Raw genomic sequence first — 18136 nt, 5'->3', positions numbered from 1 at the left:
GATATTAGAAAATAGAAGACAAAAGCAATAAAATCCAGATGCACTCAATTAACGTCGTGGCCGAAACAAAACATTCCTCCTGCCTCACCAAAAGTACATTTAGGATCAATGCGTAGAAAACAATCCAATCAAAGGTATAGCGAAGGGTAATTGATCAAAAAAAGAACCTGGGCGGGGATGTAAGGAGCAAAGAAAATAGAAGAGAAAGAAATCATAGAACAAATGGAAAAGCCTTGGGGATCGTCGAAGCCCAACCGTATGAATCTCGACAATTCCGCGTCATGCCAGACACCAGCCGGAGCCCCTGTAACCATCCTGAGAAGACAACATTAGTACAACCGCTGCATAAGATTTGTTTTCTTTTTCTTTCCAGATCATCCGGCTTGCGCGATCCAAATTCGGGTATGCGAGACGGGCTGAATCACATATCCTCTCTATTCTCGCGTCTTCCGGTCCATGCTGAATCAGTCTGCGCCCCCACGGTCGTTGAAAAAGGGAGAAGGCGATAGACTGTTTCCCGACAAACAAGATTATCGTACAATGCGGACATCCGGCCTCTCGGTAAGTAGAAATAGAATTTCAAATTGGGAAAGTCGCAGATGACTGAGACAGGGTATCGCGTCGTTGTGATTTTATTATTCTTTAAACTGTTTACCAGGCCCAGACCTTGAGCTGTTATTGAAAGGCAGATTAGTACGTGGCTTGTTCAGGAACTGAAGATTTACTTTACTTACCAAAGAGTCCCAAGATCCAGTGCAAAGACTGATGCCATCGTTGCTGACACCAAGGCAGCTGACACGGTTCTCGTGGCCGCTTAAAGACCCAACTTTGTCTCCCCGGAGAACATCCCAGACCTATTGACCGGTCAGTCACTGTCTCCAGGATCACAGATGTCGAGAACAGAACATACCTTGCATTCAAAGTCATCATATCCGGCGAAAAGCAATCTTCCAGAAACCGAGAAACCGACGGATGTGATACCGCACAATATTTGATCGCTCTGTGGCATTTGTCAACAACGCTGTCCTACAATGAGTATGGCAACCGGGTCTCACCTGGTAAGTGTTGAGTGATCTGTCTGCACGAATGTCGAAGAGACGGCAAGTGGTATCGTCGGAACCGGTTCCGAAAGCGTTGCCGTCAGGGAAAAATTGAATGGCGTTGATGTCAGATTCATGGCCAGCAAAAGTTTGGACAGCCTTTCCAGTACGGATATCCCAGAGCTTAGCAAAAGCATCACAGGCACCTGAGACGAAGATGTTCTGGTTAGTGGGGTTGATGCTGATTGACATGACATCGCCGAGGTGGTCTGCGAATTCGGTGACTTTAGAGCCTGACTCGATATCCCAGAGCATGCAGGTCATGTCGCCGGAAGAGGTGATGATTCGACGGTCATTGATGAAACGGCAGCAGGAGAGGTAGCCGGAATGACCGGAGAGTTCGCGCGCGACACGAGTCGGGCCTTCTCGTGAGGAAAGATTGTAGATGGAGCAAATGTTGTCCAGACCACCGCAGGCGACATAGTTTCCACTGGGAGCATAAGCGCAGGTCATGACCCATGATGATCTGAGCGGGATGGCGTGGACTTTGTTCGTAGTGTACGCATCCCAGATGATGAGTTTTCCATCTTGCGAGGCGGACACGAGATGGCGACGGTCGGTGGACCAGTGCATGGCATAAATCTTGGCCAAATGACCTTTAAGTGTTCGCCGGGGCTTCATTCCAATGCGAGGCAAGGCGTCGGTCTGGTTCTGCGCAACATCACGCACTGTTCAATTTGCTCTAGTCAGCAACTCCCGGAGACAGTAGGATGGCGGACGCGATAAGACGGCCATTTTCCACCACACTATTCAAAAAGACAAAAGGGGAATTTCGTACAGGTTGTATCGGCAAGATCATCTTTTCTGCGCCTGATCTTGTCCTTGAGCCCTTCAGCTTCGCGTCTGGCGGCGGTAATCTTGGCCTGCATCTGCTCGCCGCTCATGTCGGCCATCTTGACTGGGACCCCTGGGTGAACGGAGGCGGCAATTGGAGGTGGTGAATGGACGGAATTGAGCGGAACGAGGCGCGTCGTAGGATGCAGCAGACGGCGAGGGAGGGGGAGGGGGATTCTTCAAGAGAGGATGGCGAGGTTGGTCTGTCGTGTCGGGAGCAGAGTAGAGTAAGTCAGAGAGGAAGGGGAAGAGAGTGTTGGAAGGGGCTCGGAGTGAGGGGGGCGGACTGATTGGTTGGGTGGAGCGAGCGAGCGGCTGCCACCGAGCGAGCGAACTGCGAAACAGATCAGAGTTTCGTGGTACGCACTGTTGGTGGTTTTCTTCAAGAAAGAAAGAGGGCGCCAGAGACGAGTGGGAGACGCTTAGACGGAACTCAGGGGAAGCCCGGGAGTGACGGTGCAGCAAGCAGAGGGTTAAAATGCGGATGAAAGTCGTCGAAAGTGTAGGGAGCAGGGAATCCTCCCGTTAGCCACTCACAGGACAATTAACGCGGCGGTGCCTATAATTATCATGTAGAGTTCTAAACTACTGTACCTTCACTACGGAGTTTGGAGTAGTCTTTTTAGAAAAGGTTTGAATATTCGTCACCGTCTATCGCGGACCCGAGTGCTCTCTACTGAGCCTCCTGGCCTCGTACAATGTTGACGGGGCACAACTTGCAGGAGCTTAGTACTATCACTGTCATACAATGGATATTACCCAACAATCCCACAGCATAATCATATACTGGGGGCCAATTGACTGTTTGAGCCCGGGTTAACAAGCGTTAACCCGACGGCTAAGTTGGGAAAGGGACCAGGAGATGGATGGAGCGCGGCAAGATGGAGAAGCTAATGTAGACACTATTTGGCCGCATTAAACTTGGTTCGGCATTATCACTCAGGCTACGGTCGCCCCCCCGTCTCAGATGAGCCTTGCCTTAATTTCGACAAGCCTGAAGGATAAATAATCAATTCTGCAGATGACGTCCCGGAGATTTGTAACCCGCCAACAGTCATCTCGTTCAGAACTCAGGAGACCGGCGGTCATCCAGCCTTAAGGGGGAAGCGATGTCCAGAAGCCCAACTGAAGCACCAGTTGTCCATGAGAGCTACTTTTAAGTTTGCTGGCTCGATTTCTTCCGAGGCCCGGCCTCAACAAACCCACACTCGCCCAGAAACGAGTCAGTCTAGTCCAAGTCCCCGTTAGCAGCGCTCAGCTGCCAAGTTAAGGCAAGTTGGCAACAAAGCAACTTGCAAATCGAAGAACAAAGACATCTTACTACTCCGTACTCCATCTCATCAACGGCTTATAAATTCACTACGGCCCCTGGAGGCTGGTGGCCCTCCAGGATGGTGGGCCCGATGGGCTAGCCAGGTACGGATCATAGCAGTGGAGTCGCTGTCATGGCATTTGTATGGACAACAAGGCTTCATTTGCACGAGCTCTCATTTCCCAGCCCAGAATTCGTCCCACAACTGCGCGAGCAACGGCGCGAGTCAGGTTGGAGTCGCTCCTTTACTTCATGAATATTTATCATCAATCCACGATCCTCGAGATCTTCGGCAATTGCTTTGCTCTTGACTCTCTGATTCAGAGCTGCCAACAAGGTCACGCTGTGAATAATGGATTCCATTCTGCTAGACAGGCCATAGACGCCATTCGGCACGGGTCTTGTCTCGGCATAGGATCGACATCCATATTTAACCATGAGCTCGGAGCATATGCCGAATTCGACACCACAGAAACTGGGATATTATTTGCACCGGCTGTTCAGAGCAGGATATTATAGTACATCGAACTCAATCGTACCCCAGCCTTTATAGGTGCATGTCCATTTTCCAGGCTTGTCCATGGGAACGGCCTCCAAGCAGCTCCCCGGCATGATGAGTTGCCCGGCCTTGAACTCGATATCATACTCTGCCAGTTTATTTACCAACCACGCGACAGCCGACAGGGGATTGCCCAGGATATTCTTCGTGTTTCCTGACATCACCTCCTCGCCCTTGAATTGCAAGGAACCCCGTGTATTGCTGAGTGTGAGATCCGTGAGCTTTCGAGGCGTTCCGCCTATGATGACCGCACTCGTTGACCCATTATCGGCTAATGTATCCGGAAGATCAATCGCCCAATCTTTGACGCGCGAGTCGATGATCTCAATTGCTGGGATGGCATAGTCAATGGCACTAATAAACTAATAACGTCCGCGACAGTGACGTTAGGGCCCTTCAGAGAACTCCGCAGCACAAAGGCGAGCTCGAGTTCGACAAACGGTTTGATGAATCTGTTTAGGGAAATCGTCGTAGATGAAGGAGCTTGCGTGCAAGAAGCCATAATCAAGGTGGTCTAGGCCAAACGCCGCCTGCATGACCTTTGCGATGTTGCCGAGCTTGTATCCAACGAGTCGGTCACCGTACTGGATGGCCTGCTCGGAGTTGATTTGCTGGATTTTGAATGCCATGTCAGCATTAAGACTAGGCCAGGTCTTCGTGGGTGCGTTGATAGGCCTCCCTTCGGCACGGGCTGTGCGGAGAGCCATCGCGACATCGTTCAAGTCGAAAGTCGTCATCTGGATGGGTTGATGTAAGAGATAGGCCAGGTACGGAAGGATACCATTGGTAGTTGGCGGTAGGTGAGTCAAGTCAGTACTTATAGCCTACTGGTTGGTAAGATATCTATAGGTTTGCTTGGGAATAAGAGACGGGTTTCCGAGCACTCCCATCCAGGAATTAATATCATAATCCGAGCGCTCGCTCGATGTGACCGATGCATGTCGGCTTCGGATGGAGGACCCGAGCCCAAGCAGAATACGCTTGGTCAACCCGAGAACAATCCCCCGAGCAGCTCTAACCGAAAAGGCTCATGTTGATCCTACAGAACTATCAATCGGGATCACCGCCGGTTTTGGCAGATCGCTTCTGGTCTCATAGTATCCCTTCCATGACAACCTCAAAGAAATCAGTCTGCAGTCATTGCAGAGGGGCCCTTGGGAAGTGGCAATTATTGCGCCTTAAATATTCGGCTTGGTCGATCAATACTCACCTTCAAGTTATATAAAAATCCATAGACTGAAATCAATAGCAACACTTCCTGACCTTAAGGATTTCATCCCATTAAACACCAAGGCAAAATGGCCCCTTCAGCAAGCTTTACTGATGTAGAACACCCAATTATTACCGGACCAGCAACCAAGAAAGTCTCGAGGCCTTTTAGTGAGCTCCCGCAGTCCTTAATACACGGTGCAAAGGTTGCGCAGCGGGAAGCCTTCAATCCCTGCATGCACCTGAACTTCCAACCTCCAAAACAATCTATACAATGGGCCAGATCGCGCTAAACGGGCATGGCGTTCCCCTCACGCAGCCACCGAACCATTCCCGCTCTTCACCCAGAAAGCCATTGCCCAATTGTCGGCCGAGATCTTCGACGAGAAGGTCTTGCTGAGTGCCAGTACTCCTCCACCTTTTAACAAGCATAAGCTCCGCGGCGTGGGTCCAGCGTGCATATTCCCTATACAACCTCATCTAACAAGCACTCCTAATACTAACAGACGTGCCCCGTTCAAGTATGACTCCTGGAAATGCCACCATCAGCGTCTCAGCCAGAACCTGAACGTGAACTCGAGGGCCGAACAAGGCAGACCAATAAACCATACGTCAGGAGAACTCCCCGCCATCGCCTGGCACTACGACAGCTTCACATTCGTGTGCGTGACCATGCTTTTCAAGTGCGCCGGCATGGCAGCGGGGAACAGCGCTGATCAAAGACGAGAAAGCTAGTTGGTGTGCGCGGAATCAGCGACCTGGTTGAATTGTATAGCCAGGATACGAACTATAGGCTGGAGATAATTGGGCGAGCGATACGGCATCAACTGAAGAAGGAACGGGAGCGGCGAATTGCGAAGAGGACCTTTGAACTTAAAAGAGCAAGGAGGCTCTTGAGGAGGCAGATGAAGGTTTTGGAGTCGATGGTGGAGGAGTTGGAGGTGGAATGAGCGGTATCATTGGTGAGGCTGGCTTCCCAGTATATGCATTAGTTTCTTTCATCATACCCGTCCGAATATCTGATAATTCAGGGCCGACAAATCTACCTGACACTTCTCCAAGCTTCCATACTGGAGGACTCAAAAAAGTCCCACAGCAGAATACGCAGTAAGCAGCCTTGGCAGGGTACACTACCCAGTCCTAGCTCAGTAAGCGTCGTAGATAATTTAAATCCTTCCATCGATCCTTTACAATGAGATCGCGAGGCCCTGAATGTGGGAACTCGGCACTCAAAGTAGTATATCGCGACGATAACACGTGACCTCATATGCGAAAGCAAGCGGGCCGGCTGCGAACCTGGTCCATTCTCTATATTATCCCTTAGAAGTTGCACCTGGTATGGTTCAACATGCTCTCGCAAGTACATCCACCGTCCATTGAGTTGGGTTTAAAGATGGATCGGGCCGTCGAGCTTGACGTGAGTCTTAGCTTTTCGCCCAAAGCTGCAACCTATTCAAAGAGTGTGGCGGCGATCAGAGTATAAGGCAAGAGTTAAGCTCTTGAGAACTGAAGCTTGATATGAGTCTAGATACTTGGCAGACTATCCGGGTATACAGTTTCCCAGGTGGCCAAGTCTTGCCGAAGTGTTCCAAGGCTGGCGTCGGTGTTCGCAAATACATTGACATAATAGAAACGCAGTTCCACACTTCCATTGCCCAGGCGTTGATCCTCTGCTCCCAAAGAAGGCAATATCTGGAGAGATGGGGCTCATCAGCCTCAGATGATCTTCGATCGGCCTGGAGACCCAGAAGGCAAGGATAAAGTTCCATGGCATCCATTCTTTCCCTTGTGTCTACACATTCTTTCCCTTGTGTCTACACTACGTACGGGGTACGCTTCGCCAAGCACGAGCATTCCGAATTGACTGCTTGAAATGACAGCTTCGGGATGTCAGCCACGAGACTCAGCCTCGTCTGAAACTGGCAGAGACATCGGTATACTGTCTTGGGACGGCGACCACGATCCTGCAAACCCTTTCAACTGGCCGACTTCGCGAAAATGGGCCGTGACATATCTCGCCGCGCTGACCAGCTTTCTGACTATGATGAACGGGACTATCATCACGGTTGCACACTTCGAGATCGCAGAACTTTTCAATATTGACGAGACGGCGTTTCCACATACATACTGGCCAGTTACAACATGGGCCGTCGGCGGTGCATTCTCTGCTCTGTTCCTCCTTCCTCTGGCAGAGGACTTTGGGACTCGGCCTGTCTTTCTCGTCACATACTTTGTGTTCCTCTGCTTCCTCATCCCCCAAGCAGTCGCCCAAGATTTCGCCACATTGGTTGCCACCCGTTTCTTTGCCGGTGCTTGTGTCGCAATCTTGGCTAATACGGCTGCTGGGGTTATTGGGAATGTATGGGATACCGAGTGGTCGAGATCAATCCCAGTCAGCCTGTATATCTTCGGCTACATGGCCGGTAGCAGTATGGGTCCGGTTATTGGAGCCGCCATTTTCCAGTCCTTGTCATGGCGGTGGATAGGCTACATGCAGCTCATTTGGTTTGGAGCTCTGTTCCCGATCTACTACTTCTTCTTATACGAGTCCCGCGGCGACATTATCCTGGCGCAACGAGGCCGAAAGATGGGCAGAATCGGCAAAGATATCCTACCCGGACATCCCGCACATTTCAAACTAAACCTTCAGAATCTCCTCGTCAGCTCAACAAGACCAGTCGTCCTTTTCTGTACCGAGCCCGTCCTCTTCGTCTCAACCCTCTGGTCTGCCTTTACCATAGGAACCATCTTCCTCTTCACCCAGTCCGTCGAACAAGTCTTCATCGGCACGTACGACTGGACAATCTACAAAACAGGCTACGTCCAAGCCGCCGTCGTCATTGGCGAAGGCATAGGCTTCCTCTTCTCCTTCCTCTCCCGTAAACTCTACTTTGCATCTGCTTCCCGCAATACGGAGGTCCCCAGTAGCCCCGTCCCAGAAGCAAGACTCTACATGGCCGTCCTAGGCGGCCTCTTCGGCATCTCCGGGGGAATGTTCACATACGCTTGGACATCGTACCCCTTCATCCCATGGATCGCACCGGCAATCAGCTTGGCCATGGTCGGCGCTGGTAGCGTACTAGTTGTGACGGGTGTATCTGACTACGTTGTAGATGCCTACAGCCAGTACGCGGGTAGCGCTATTGGGGCCGTCGCCACCGGCGAGAATATCTTCTCTGCGTTCTTGCCGCTCGCGACTATGAGTATGTATAATAATCTTGGGTTTCAGTGGGCTAGTACCCTGCTGGCGTTTGTGTCGTTGGTGCTTGCCCTTGTTCCAACGCTGATGTTTGTTTGGGGAAGGGAGGTGCGTGCTAGGAGTCGGTTTATGAATGGGTTAGCCGCAGAGGGTGGTGGAGGGGAAAGAAAGCAGAAAGGGGATTCTGAGGTTTAAATAGCTGAGCGGACGTTTGAAGCCGTGTATTCTGTACACAACCGCGATAGATATAAAAGGACTTCACATACTGAACATGAACATAGCTTGATAACTATGCTTTAGATACGATTGCTTCTTACTCTACAGCCCCGCTAATCATTACTGTACACTCAACAAACATTTCAAAGTCTATGTCCCAAGTCCCCCCGAACTACACAGTAAGCCCTACTGCTCCATCTCTTAATATGTGTAAGGTGGTTGGGCGCTTAGACCCGGATAGATCGGTTCAGATCCGAGAAGGCTATGGATTCCGAGATGCGCGCTACAGCAACCAGTTACGATGCGAGCTATCTCGGAAGGTCGACGAGCTACTGGGGCGGAAAAAGTGGCGCATATGCTTGGAAACAGTTTAAAAGATAAGCTTCTGTACAGAAAGGTCGCGCTTTCATAATGGTTTTCAGCTTCTACAGATTATCGAGACATAGGCTGCCCTACCACGACACGCCAAAGACCTACCTACCACCTTCTCAAAATGCCCTCCCTCGCAAGCACCCTGAAAGACCCCACCCTATTCATTGAAAGATCCTACATTGATGGGGAATGGGTAACTTCGTCCTCGTCTAGAACCTTCAACGTCTACAATCCTGCAACCGAAGAATTCATCGGAACCTGTCCCGAGTCTAACATCGACGATATCAACTCCGCGATTCGCGCCGCCGCAACCGCATTCCCAAAATGGCGCGCTCTCTCGGGCCGACAGCGCGGCAGGATCCTTCGCAGATGGTTCGATTTGATTGTTGAAAACAAAGAGGATATTGGGAAAATCATTACCGCGGAGAATGGGAAAGCAAAGGGCGATGCGGAGGGCGAGGCACTTTTTTCTGCGGGGTTCTTTGAGTGGTTCTCTGAAGAGGCAGCGAGGATTTATGGCGATGTCATTCCGCATAGTAACCCGAGCAGTCGGGTGCAGGTCCTCAAGGAGCCGGTTGGAGTGTGTGGATTGATTACGCCGTGGAATTTTCCCATGGCGATGGGGGCGCGAAAGGTTGCTGCTGCTTTGGCGGCCGGGTGTACGGTGGTCTTGAAGTCAGATGGACTGACGCCGTACTCGTCGAATGTTTTGGCGCTGCTTGCAGAGAGGGCAGGTGTGCCGAGTGGTGTGTTTAATGTGGTGACTGCCCTTGAGAACACGCCGGCGTTAGGGCTGGCACTGTGCGAGTCGGATATTGTGAAGAAGATTTCGTTTACTGGGTCAACGCGAGTCGGCAAGTTGCTGATGAAGCAGTCAAGTCATACGCTGAAGAAGTTGAGCTTGGAGCTTGGTGGGAATGCGCCGTTTATTGTGTTTGATGACGCCGATCTCGAAACTGCGGTAACAAGCGCCGTTGCTTGTAAGTTCAAGGTGACTGGGCAGACTTGCGTGTGTGCGAACAGATTTTATGTTCAAGAGGACATCTACGAAGCCTTCAGTAAGCGGTTCGTCGAGGAGGTGAGGAAGTGCCAGATTGGCCATGGACTAGGTTCCGGAGTGACACACGGGCCCTTGACCAACGGCGTCGCGAAGACGCAAGAACACATTCAGGACGCTCTTAACAAGGGGGCTACTGTGTTACTTGGTGGCAGCAGCTTGCCGTCCCTAGGCAAGAACTTCCACGAACTCACTATCCTCGGCGATGTCGACGATTCCATGAAGGTTGCTAGCGAAGAGACGTTCGGGCCGCTCGCAGCGCTGTCCAAGTTCAAGACAGAAGACGAGGTTGTTCGTCGTGCGAACGGTGTCGAGGTTGGCCTGGCATCGTACCTAATCACCAGTGACCTGAGCAAAGCGCACCGGGTCTCAGAGAAGCTGGAGTTCGGCATGGTAGCCATCAACACTGGGGTGATTTCCGACTCTGCTGCCCCGTATGTCCCGGTTCCCGTTCTCACAATATGATACTAACGCCTAGCAGGTTTGGAGGGGTCAAGCATTCTGGTATGGGCCGCGAAGGAAGCAAGTACGGCATTGACGACTATTTGAACATTAAGACAATCGTCACTGGCGGCATCCACACAGCGCACTCAGCTCATCTGTAGACAGACCGCTGTAGCCAAAAGAAGCTCAATAGCTGGAGGAACGAGGCATCAAAAGCATTGAAACCCAGCGCTTTCCTCATAAAAAAATGTCACACTTCTAAAAATGATAACGAGTCTCCTCGGTTCAGTGCCAACAGCTCTTGTGTTTAGCATGTCAGTTGCTAGAGAAGTAACAGACCGCCACAGGACATGGAAACGGTGCTTTGCACGGCTGCAGCCGAGCACAGCTATGCAGAGATTTGATAGGGACAGTAAATGTACAAATATTGAACTATTTGTTAAAACAGGCCTGAGTCTGCTTCTAGAATTCAGATTAGGTCGTTGACTCGAAGTAGAGAGCCTCGGCGCTTACCGTATACCGGCATACAGCTATTTTTAGCCCAACAGATCGAACAATGAAACAAGATCATGAAACACATCGATCTCCCATCCTTTCCCACGCGACTAGTCTGCTAAGTTCTGAGTTGATCCGGCTTCACAAGGCTGAATTGAGGCTTAAATCCCGGCGGTTGCTCAAACATGCTTTGGGATTCGTCCATGGTCAAGAATAGTGTAGAAGGCGGCTATCGGTTCGCGCCTATGAGTTCTATGTTTCTAATCATAGCACACCTGCAGTGCAGGAAATATGCCGAGGAGCAGCAAAAACATTGTTGGGTTTGATCAAGCTCTTATTGGACGATATACTAGGGTGTTTGTGAGTTGTAGAATTATTTTATAAATTGTCGATTGAAGTAATCGAAGGGAGAGTACTGTGATGGGCATTGATGGGCATATCGAGTGCCGTTATTTCGTAAGAGAATACGAAAGGAGTCGAGGCTTCCTCGAACAAGGAGCGTCGAGAATCCTGAAGAAAGCACCCGAACGCCGAGATTGACAGAGATAATAACAACGAGATTATTGTTTGATTAATAGCAGTAGATCAATCAGGCGTGGTGGCGGACACCGGGTAATTAGTGCCTGAGTCCTCCAGAATCGCCGCTTGGCTCTCCTTTGCCCCCTCATACTGACAAGAACATCTGCAATCAGATTCTGTCAGCGTGACTGAGCGAATTTGCCAATCTTCTCTTTTCTCCCCTCAGCCTTCCCTTCATCTGTATCTGCAGATTCCCCTCCTTAATTTGATACTCTTCTAACAAGGTACTCTCATTACTCCTATCTTCATCCGGTAACGGTCCACCGCCTTCAGCGGTTCAGCAGCCTGACTTTGTGACTCTTGAGTCTTGGCTCACCAGACCTCCCTTTCAGGCCTCTTCCCTCATCGTTCGACAAGCACGTCTTCCATCGTGGTTCTTTCAGATTCCCCTTCAGATTGTCCCCCGTCGATCGAGGACCTTCTGCGGCCATCGCTTTTTCGCCCTGGAATGTGTTTGGAATAATATCCCCCTTCTCCCTTCTCTCTTTCCTGTACGGAGTAACCCCATCTTCTCCTTCCCGTCTCCGAAGCGACGAGTTTTCAGTCTCACTTAGGGGGTGGAGGCATCAAACCACCGAACAACAAAGCTCGTTCATCTCACCTGCATCTCAAATCGATTCATCATCCGGTGACACAGCGGTGTCCCATTGCCCACCATGCGCGAGGTCAACTTCAGCATTCCGAACGTCAACAAGGCCTCGGTCAACATCACCACTACTCTTTACGACCGCCGGGCTTTGGACTGCACATCGACGCTCCCTCTGATCAACTCCCTCAATCATTTAGCTTATCTAACCACTTCATCTGCCCGGATCCGCGATATTCTCACTGTCGATGGCGGCATTGAACGACTGGTTTGTATCCTCAAAGAGGGTCGGAGTAACAATCTGATGGAGATGTGGAAATGGAGTCTTGCCTTCCAATGTGTTGTTAACATTGGAGTACGGGGCTCGGAAAATGTCAGGACCAGAGTAGTCGAGGCTGACATGGTACCTGTGATTGCAACCATTTTGGATAACTATATCAAAGTAATGGACAAAGTGCGCGCTCGATCGGATTCCGAAGCTCAACGACACAGGCACCACCAACTCCATCACAAGATTACTCCTACGGCGAGCGACAGCGCAAGCCGCTCTTCATTTTCAGACGCCTCCAGCAACGAGCAGCGCACCTCTCGCCGTCAACCACCTCCCACTCACATCGAAATCCCTCCTTTCTTCCATGATACCCGCGCGGTGGAATCGAATGCCATTGACGTCGCGTCTCCGCCGCGTGCACCGATGACCTCGCCGCCCGAGAGGAGCACTTTTGGTCAGGATACGTATGCTCATCGATCTCATGCACCTCTCCGGCACAGAGCAATTCAGCCCTTGGCAACAGCTATTCCTTCAATGGACGCTGCTGATGGGTTTGGACTACGCCCTGTCCGGGATACCGAGAGGCTTCCCAGCATGCTTCCCGCTGCTTTTAATGAACTCGCATCTCAGCCCGACTCTCCCACTACTCCCAGCGGCGCCGGACACATCCGAAGCAATGTACACGCCCCTATTGGAACACACGCGCGCCCACCACTCAGCCAGCATCAATCAACCTCAGGGGACTCAGATGACGCCAATGGCGAAGACGCTATAATGGCGGATGATACAGGGTCGGGTCAATCTAGGGGGCCTATTATTGGTCTCCAGAGCCGCATGGATATCGACGACGACGCTGATAGACAAACCGTGATCGATAGCGTTACCGATTCCTCCCACGATTTGACGGTAACCGACACCACCTCGGATGGGCAAGAATCGGAGACATTCAACATTACCCACCGTTCCGCCGTCGATGGCAGTATAATCACCAATGATAACGCACAGGCTGTGAATAACGCGAACTCTCCACCTATTGTGCCCAGCCCTTATTCTCTTTACTTCCGTGATCGGACAAACACCGCTACCCAGAATTTCTTAAATACGATGCCCCGCGAGGAGGACGTCCTGATGTCGCTTCAGCTTTTGGCTTACGTTTCCAAGTACTGCAATCTCCGCTCATACTTCCAGAACTCACACTTTGTGCCAAAGCTCAAGATCGACCGAGAGCTTCGAATGCTGGACGAAGGAGCCTCACCAGTTGAACCAATTGAAGAGGAAGACGAGTACCTACTTCCTGACGACGTCAACATCTTCCCTTTGGTGGAGAAGTTTACCGCTCGCCACCATTCAAAGGACATGTCATACTGGGCTTGCGTCGTGATGCGGAACCTTTGTCGCAAGGACGAGTCCCGAGGCGGTATTCGCCAGTGTGCGAATTACAAATGCGGTAAGTGGGAAGAGTTCACACGTCAATTCGCCAAATGCCGCCGCTGCCGTCGCACCAAGTACTGCAGCAAGGATTGCCAGAAAGCAGCGTGGCTCTACCACCGTCACTGGTGCGCCACGCCATGATCGGATGAAATCGTCTTTAATTTCCCTTGCATACGGCTTGCATAGCGTCTCGTCGCTCTTATTTTACTCATTTTATGCTCTTTTTTTCCCTTGAGGTCTCATATCTTACCCCGTGCATGGCATTCGGAACCTGGCGGTGTTCCTATTTACCGAGAGATACCTTTTGTATGTCATTTCTTGCAAACGCTGCTTTTGTGCAGCTTCGATATCCCTTTCCAGGGCCGTTTCATTTGTGCTGGGTACTTCAGCCCGTTTCTTACTCATACGATTACCCATAGCGGCCATGAACGACATCATCTTCAGTTATCTGTCTTACATGTCTTTTTCCGAGCTGTCCTCTCTGGCTCGCTCTCCCGTACGGAGTCTCTAATCCACCGTTGCCCTAACGTCGGACGATTTCCCTTTGTCAGTGTCATTGTCATTCACATCAGCTTCATTCCCCGAAACTCCCGGACGTTCTCATTTTGGCCGGCTTTTTGCTTTTTGCCTTTTTGAAATTATTCCTCCATTGGCTATTCTTGTTGGAGTATTTTTTTTGTCCCATTGTGGAAACCCGACCTGTCGAGAACAGCTTTTGTGTTTAGCATCCAATGGCCCGTTGCATATACTACTTAGCACTTGCAATCACATAGTAACTCATTCTAGCTGCTCAGCTACATTGTAGATGTCAAATATGTAGAGAACTGTCTTCTATGCGGCAGTCGCTTCCTGCCTAAAGTCGTAAGTCGCATTCAACCGCATTGCGAGATGCTCCGCCGCTGTGAGCGTTCTCCTTCCAGGTTCAAGATTCCCAGCTCCACCCCCAAATCCTACCTTTTCTTCCGCGCCCACACCCTTCTCCTTACGGTAAGCCTTAACCACGTCACTCGGCACAGGGACCAGCTCCGTAGAATCAACCGGATGGCAAAAGAAAACAATGCTATATCGATCCTGTGAACTGTTCCCTGTCCGCTCTGAAGCCGGAAATACAACCCGGTGCACAGTCGACTTGAGCAACCCGTCTGTCCAATAGCTTAGCAGGTCGCCGATATTAACCAGGATGGGCGGAAATGCAAATTCGTCGTTAACGTCCTCCCCGCTCGGACTCGGCCTTCCAGGCTCTACGGCAACAGGCGCCCATGTCCCCTCTGGCGTGAGGATCTCCAACCCCGGCTGTCCAGGTCTCTGGAATAGCAATGTGATGCTCCCGTAGTCCGAGTGTGCGCCTGCGCGTACGTCAACAGCGTGGTCGTATTCTGCTGTCTGGGGCGCAGAGATAGATGGGTAGTATAGAAAGCGCAGTATGCAACCTGTTGGGCCCCTCGTTGGGTCGTGGCGGGATAAGAAGAATGAGGGGGGAATCTGGCAGGTTTAGCTCTCATCGCTCTGAGGAACTGGGAAGGGCAGGGTAATCGTACTTTGAGCCCTAGAGAGAGGAGGCTGAGAATGCGGTTGCAGGTCTTCGTGCAGAGTGATGCAAAGTTCGCGATCTCAGCTTCATGGGGAGCTAGGGCCAGGGGAAGCGGCTGTTGAGCTTTGCCATCCGTTGTGAATTCACCGAAGTTGAAGGCTCTAGCATAGGTTTGTGGTTATTTTGTATCCGCAGTGTATATCCTGATAGGTAGTGGCTTACTCTTTGAAATCGCCCGTCTATACACCGTTAGTATCCCGTACTTGGCCTTGAGGGGAACTAGACCTGATACTTACCCGCTGATGTTCAGGGTCCAAAGTCTCAGAGTGCATCCCAGACCAGCCGCGATTCTAGAGAAAAGTCAATGGAGTCCAATATTTCAATCGGGCGATACGAACGTTCGATTGAATCCGAGAGGCCTCCTTCTCCTCTACGGGTGACGCGAAGAAGCTCTTCGACTAGAAGACGTTGGCTTTCTGTGTGTTCATTCGAGTAGTAGAGGTACGCACCCGCTCAAATGCTTTCCGCACATCCTCAGCGGTGAAGTCGGTCCCTTTGCTGTCTACATATAGGAAGCCGTATTTGGTGGCGGCGTCTAGCATGGCCTCGCCCACTGCCGGATCCTCAGGGTTCGAGATGTCAAGAATTGGCAGTTCGATTGGCGTTCCAGCTGGAGTCGGTTCGGCCATTTTAGATGATTCAGTGGTTATCTTTTCAGAGTCTCGATAGTGAGGTCGGAAAGAGAAACGGTGGTTATACAGAATGAATGCGGGGAGCTCTGGCTTATAAGACAAGGTTGGAGATATATTGTAGCAGCAACGTTATCTCTAGCCCCACCATTTGCATTCATTGCCTATCTTCAATCGTCGTATTGCTGATTAGCTAGCCCAGCTACCTGGTTTGTACCTGTGTAAATTAATATAAAGAAGTGATTTGGGCATCGAGCAAAGAAGCTGGTGGATCCCGTGATTGGGTCGGCCTCGAGAAGGGTGGTTAGAACCTGAACCTCCGAGTCGCATCGAGCTACCAGCTCTGATCGGATCCGAGTAACTCACATCTCTGTTTTAAACCTCTACCAATTCTTTTCCTCCTCCTCCCACCTTTTTCCTAGCTGAGAGGCTCTCCGATTCCGACCAGTGCTTCATGATTGTCAGCCGCTCATAGACCGTATCTGAATCAGCTCCGACCAGCTCAAGAATGCCGAGTAAGTCCAAGTCCTCGCGAAGCTCCAAAATCAGCCTGATCCAATCCTCATGTGGAACCGACCATGCTGACACTGTCTATGCTTGTTATCTAGTTCGCCCGTTAGACGATTGGGTCTCTGGCATCTCTGCCCGCACCTCGTCGCTTCCGCTCTCCACACTTAAAGGGGCTGTTGTCGGCATTGATGCGTCGCACTACATCTCCCAGCATCTCCTCCACCCCTCCACCCGCGAACCGCTTCTCATCGCCCTGGGAGGTTTTCCCTTCGCCCTGAAAAGCAATATCGAGAAGGAGCTGCAAGTTTTTAAAGACTTGGACGTTGGTTGTGTCTTTGTCTTCAATGGGTTGGATTTTGGGAAGAAGAACCAGCGGCCTCAAGCACACCATGAGACAGTGAGGGCGTTTGAGCATGCTTGGGAGCTGTATGATCAGCAACAGGCGGACCAGGTTGTGGATGCGTTTAGCAGTGTCGGTATGGGTTCGGTTTGATTTTGCCTTGGCCTTGGGTAAACGATTTACTTGAGGTGCTAATGGGTTCGTTACAGGTACTCCTCGGCCTGAGTCTCTCTATCGATTCCTGCAACGCATTCTCGTTCAGAATGGCGTCGACTACATGGTAGCGCCGTATAGTGCCGCCGCCCAGGTAAGCATCAGACCACTCTCGCCTTTGTACATTAGCACGCTCGCTCCTGACGCCTGTTCTGCAGCTCGCCCATCTCAGCAACGGCCCCAATCCGGTCGTTGACGCCATCTGGGGCCCATCGGAAGTGCTTCTGTTCGACGTCGAGAAGCTCATCACCCGAATCGAGATTGACCCTGCGCAGTTTTTCTGGATCACTAAACAGACATGTCAAGAGGAGCTTGGCAGGCTAACGGATGAGCAATTTCTCGACTTCGCTCTTCTTCTCGGCTCCTCTTTCCTCCAGACGTTCCCATTGTTCGAGAACCCCGCGTTCCCTGGAAAAGCTGCTTCTGTTCGCGATGCTCTGCCTATGTTCAATGCTGCTGGACGAAGCGCTCTCGCCCTATGTGTACAATACGAAGAAGAGCGCCGTATGCAGGATCTCCAGTATACGGACCGCTATAAGCGCGCCTACATGAATGTCAAGCACCACGTCATTATGGACATGGAGGGAAGGGTTGGTGTTATGGATGCCGAAAATGCCCCCACCGACATGCACGAGGTGATCGGTCAGCGTCTTCCGGAGGAACTATACTTTTATCTCTCGAAGGGAATGCTCGGCCCTGATGTGCCAAACTATCTGACCTCCGGGGAAGTTCTTATTTCATTGCCTCTTGGCGTTGAAGACTCGAAGATATACCGACAGGTTGCAGGCGAGATGCTTGGTCCGCTCAGAGAACAGGCCATGTTCTTGCTGTCAAATCACCTCCACCGATTCTACCAGACCAAAGTAATTCGCGTTCGGACATGGTATAACGAAAATGCCGACTCTACTATCACTCTCAGAACGCCCCCTCCAGTAATACCGTCCATCCGATCCTGGAAAGTTTCAGGTGACCGATACACAGAGGGAGTCAAGAAGTTGCAGGTTAGTAGGCCATCAATTTGAAAACGAGGCGCTAATATACGTAGGGATCATCTGGACCATTCAGATTCGCTGTTCAAAGTTTGAAGGACTCAGAATTTACGCCGAAGACATTTGCTTCAAAGGATACTCCGGTATGTGACTCTGATATTATGGCCTCTCAGAACTAACTTCCCTAGCCTCTTTCATCG

At 51.0% G+C, this 18136-nt stretch overlaps 6 protein-coding genes across 6 annotated transcripts; 3 read left to right on the top strand and 3 right to left on the bottom strand.

The window, feature by feature from the left end:
- Nucleotides 1-580: 580 nt before the first annotated feature.
- Nucleotides 581-2425, bottom strand: BDW70DRAFT_42349 (WD40 repeat domain-containing protein). The gene is made up of 5 exons (XM_073743979.1): nucleotides 1879-2425; nucleotides 1056-1768; nucleotides 911-1000; nucleotides 735-854; nucleotides 581-672 (listed from the first exon to the last, which is right to left on the bottom strand). The coding sequence occupies exons 1-5, from the start codon at nucleotides 1991-1993 to the stop codon at nucleotides 652-654; spliced, it is 1059 nt and encodes a 352-aa protein (XP_073596583.1). The 5' UTR covers nucleotides 1994-2425; the 3' UTR covers nucleotides 581-651.
- Nucleotides 2426-3759: 1334 nt separating this feature from the next.
- On the bottom strand, nucleotides 3760-4512 carry BDW70DRAFT_159405 (2-keto-4-pentenoate hydratase; the record flags this gene model as incomplete). Its single annotated transcript, XM_073740688.1, has 2 exons — nucleotides 3760-4167; nucleotides 4246-4512. 2 exons carry the CDS (start codon nucleotides 4510-4512, stop codon nucleotides 3760-3762), a joined length of 675 nt encoding a protein of 224 aa, XP_073596582.1.
- A 1033-nt stretch (nucleotides 4513-5545) lies between these two features.
- On the top strand, nucleotides 5546-6169 carry BDW70DRAFT_135051 (uncharacterized protein). Its single transcript, XM_073736616.1, has 2 exons — nucleotides 5546-5982; nucleotides 6061-6169. The coding sequence occupies exon 1, from the start codon at nucleotides 5551-5553 to the stop codon at nucleotides 5728-5730; it is 180 nt and encodes a 59-aa protein (XP_073596581.1). The 5' UTR covers nucleotides 5546-5550; the 3' UTR covers nucleotides 5731-5982; nucleotides 6061-6169.
- A 193-nt stretch (nucleotides 6170-6362) lies between these two features.
- Nucleotides 6363-10463, top strand: BDW70DRAFT_149808 (Aldehyde/histidinol dehydrogenase; the record flags this gene model as incomplete). The annotated part of the gene is made up of 4 exons (XM_073739073.1): nucleotides 6363-6474; nucleotides 6922-8367; nucleotides 8951-10292; nucleotides 10340-10463. 4 exons carry the CDS (start codon nucleotides 6363-6365, stop codon nucleotides 10461-10463), a joined length of 3024 nt encoding a protein of 1007 aa, XP_073596580.1.
- A 1006-nt stretch (nucleotides 10464-11469) lies between these two features.
- On the top strand, nucleotides 11470-14453 carry samB (MYND-type zinc finger protein MUB1). The gene is made up of 2 exons (XM_073736615.1): nucleotides 11470-11600; nucleotides 11709-14453. Exon 2 carries the CDS (start codon nucleotides 12033-12035, stop codon nucleotides 13803-13805), a length of 1773 nt encoding a protein of 590 aa, XP_073596579.1. The 5' UTR covers nucleotides 11470-11600; nucleotides 11709-12032; the 3' UTR covers nucleotides 13806-14453.
- Nucleotides 14299-15932, bottom strand: BDW70DRAFT_42303 (putative oxidoreductase, 2OG-Fe(II) oxygenase family). The gene is made up of 6 exons (XM_073743978.1): nucleotides 15705-15932; nucleotides 15594-15653; nucleotides 15492-15545; nucleotides 15418-15434; nucleotides 15203-15356; nucleotides 14299-15146 (listed from the first exon to the last, which is right to left on the bottom strand). Exons 1-6 carry the CDS (start codon nucleotides 15882-15884, stop codon nucleotides 14496-14498), a joined length of 1116 nt encoding a protein of 371 aa, XP_073596578.1. The 5' UTR covers nucleotides 15885-15932; the 3' UTR covers nucleotides 14299-14495.
- Between the last annotated feature and the right edge of the window lie 2204 nt (nucleotides 15933-18136).

This window comes from Aspergillus foveolatus, assembly GCF_047715535.1.
Source record: "Aspergillus foveolatus strain CBS 279.81 unplaced genomic scaffold BDW70scaffold_20, whole genome shotgun sequence".
In the NCBI taxonomy this organism is placed as follows: Eukaryota; Fungi; Ascomycota; class Eurotiomycetes; order Eurotiales; family Aspergillaceae; genus Aspergillus; species Aspergillus foveolatus.
This window is presented reverse-complemented; position numbering and strand designations above follow the sequence as displayed.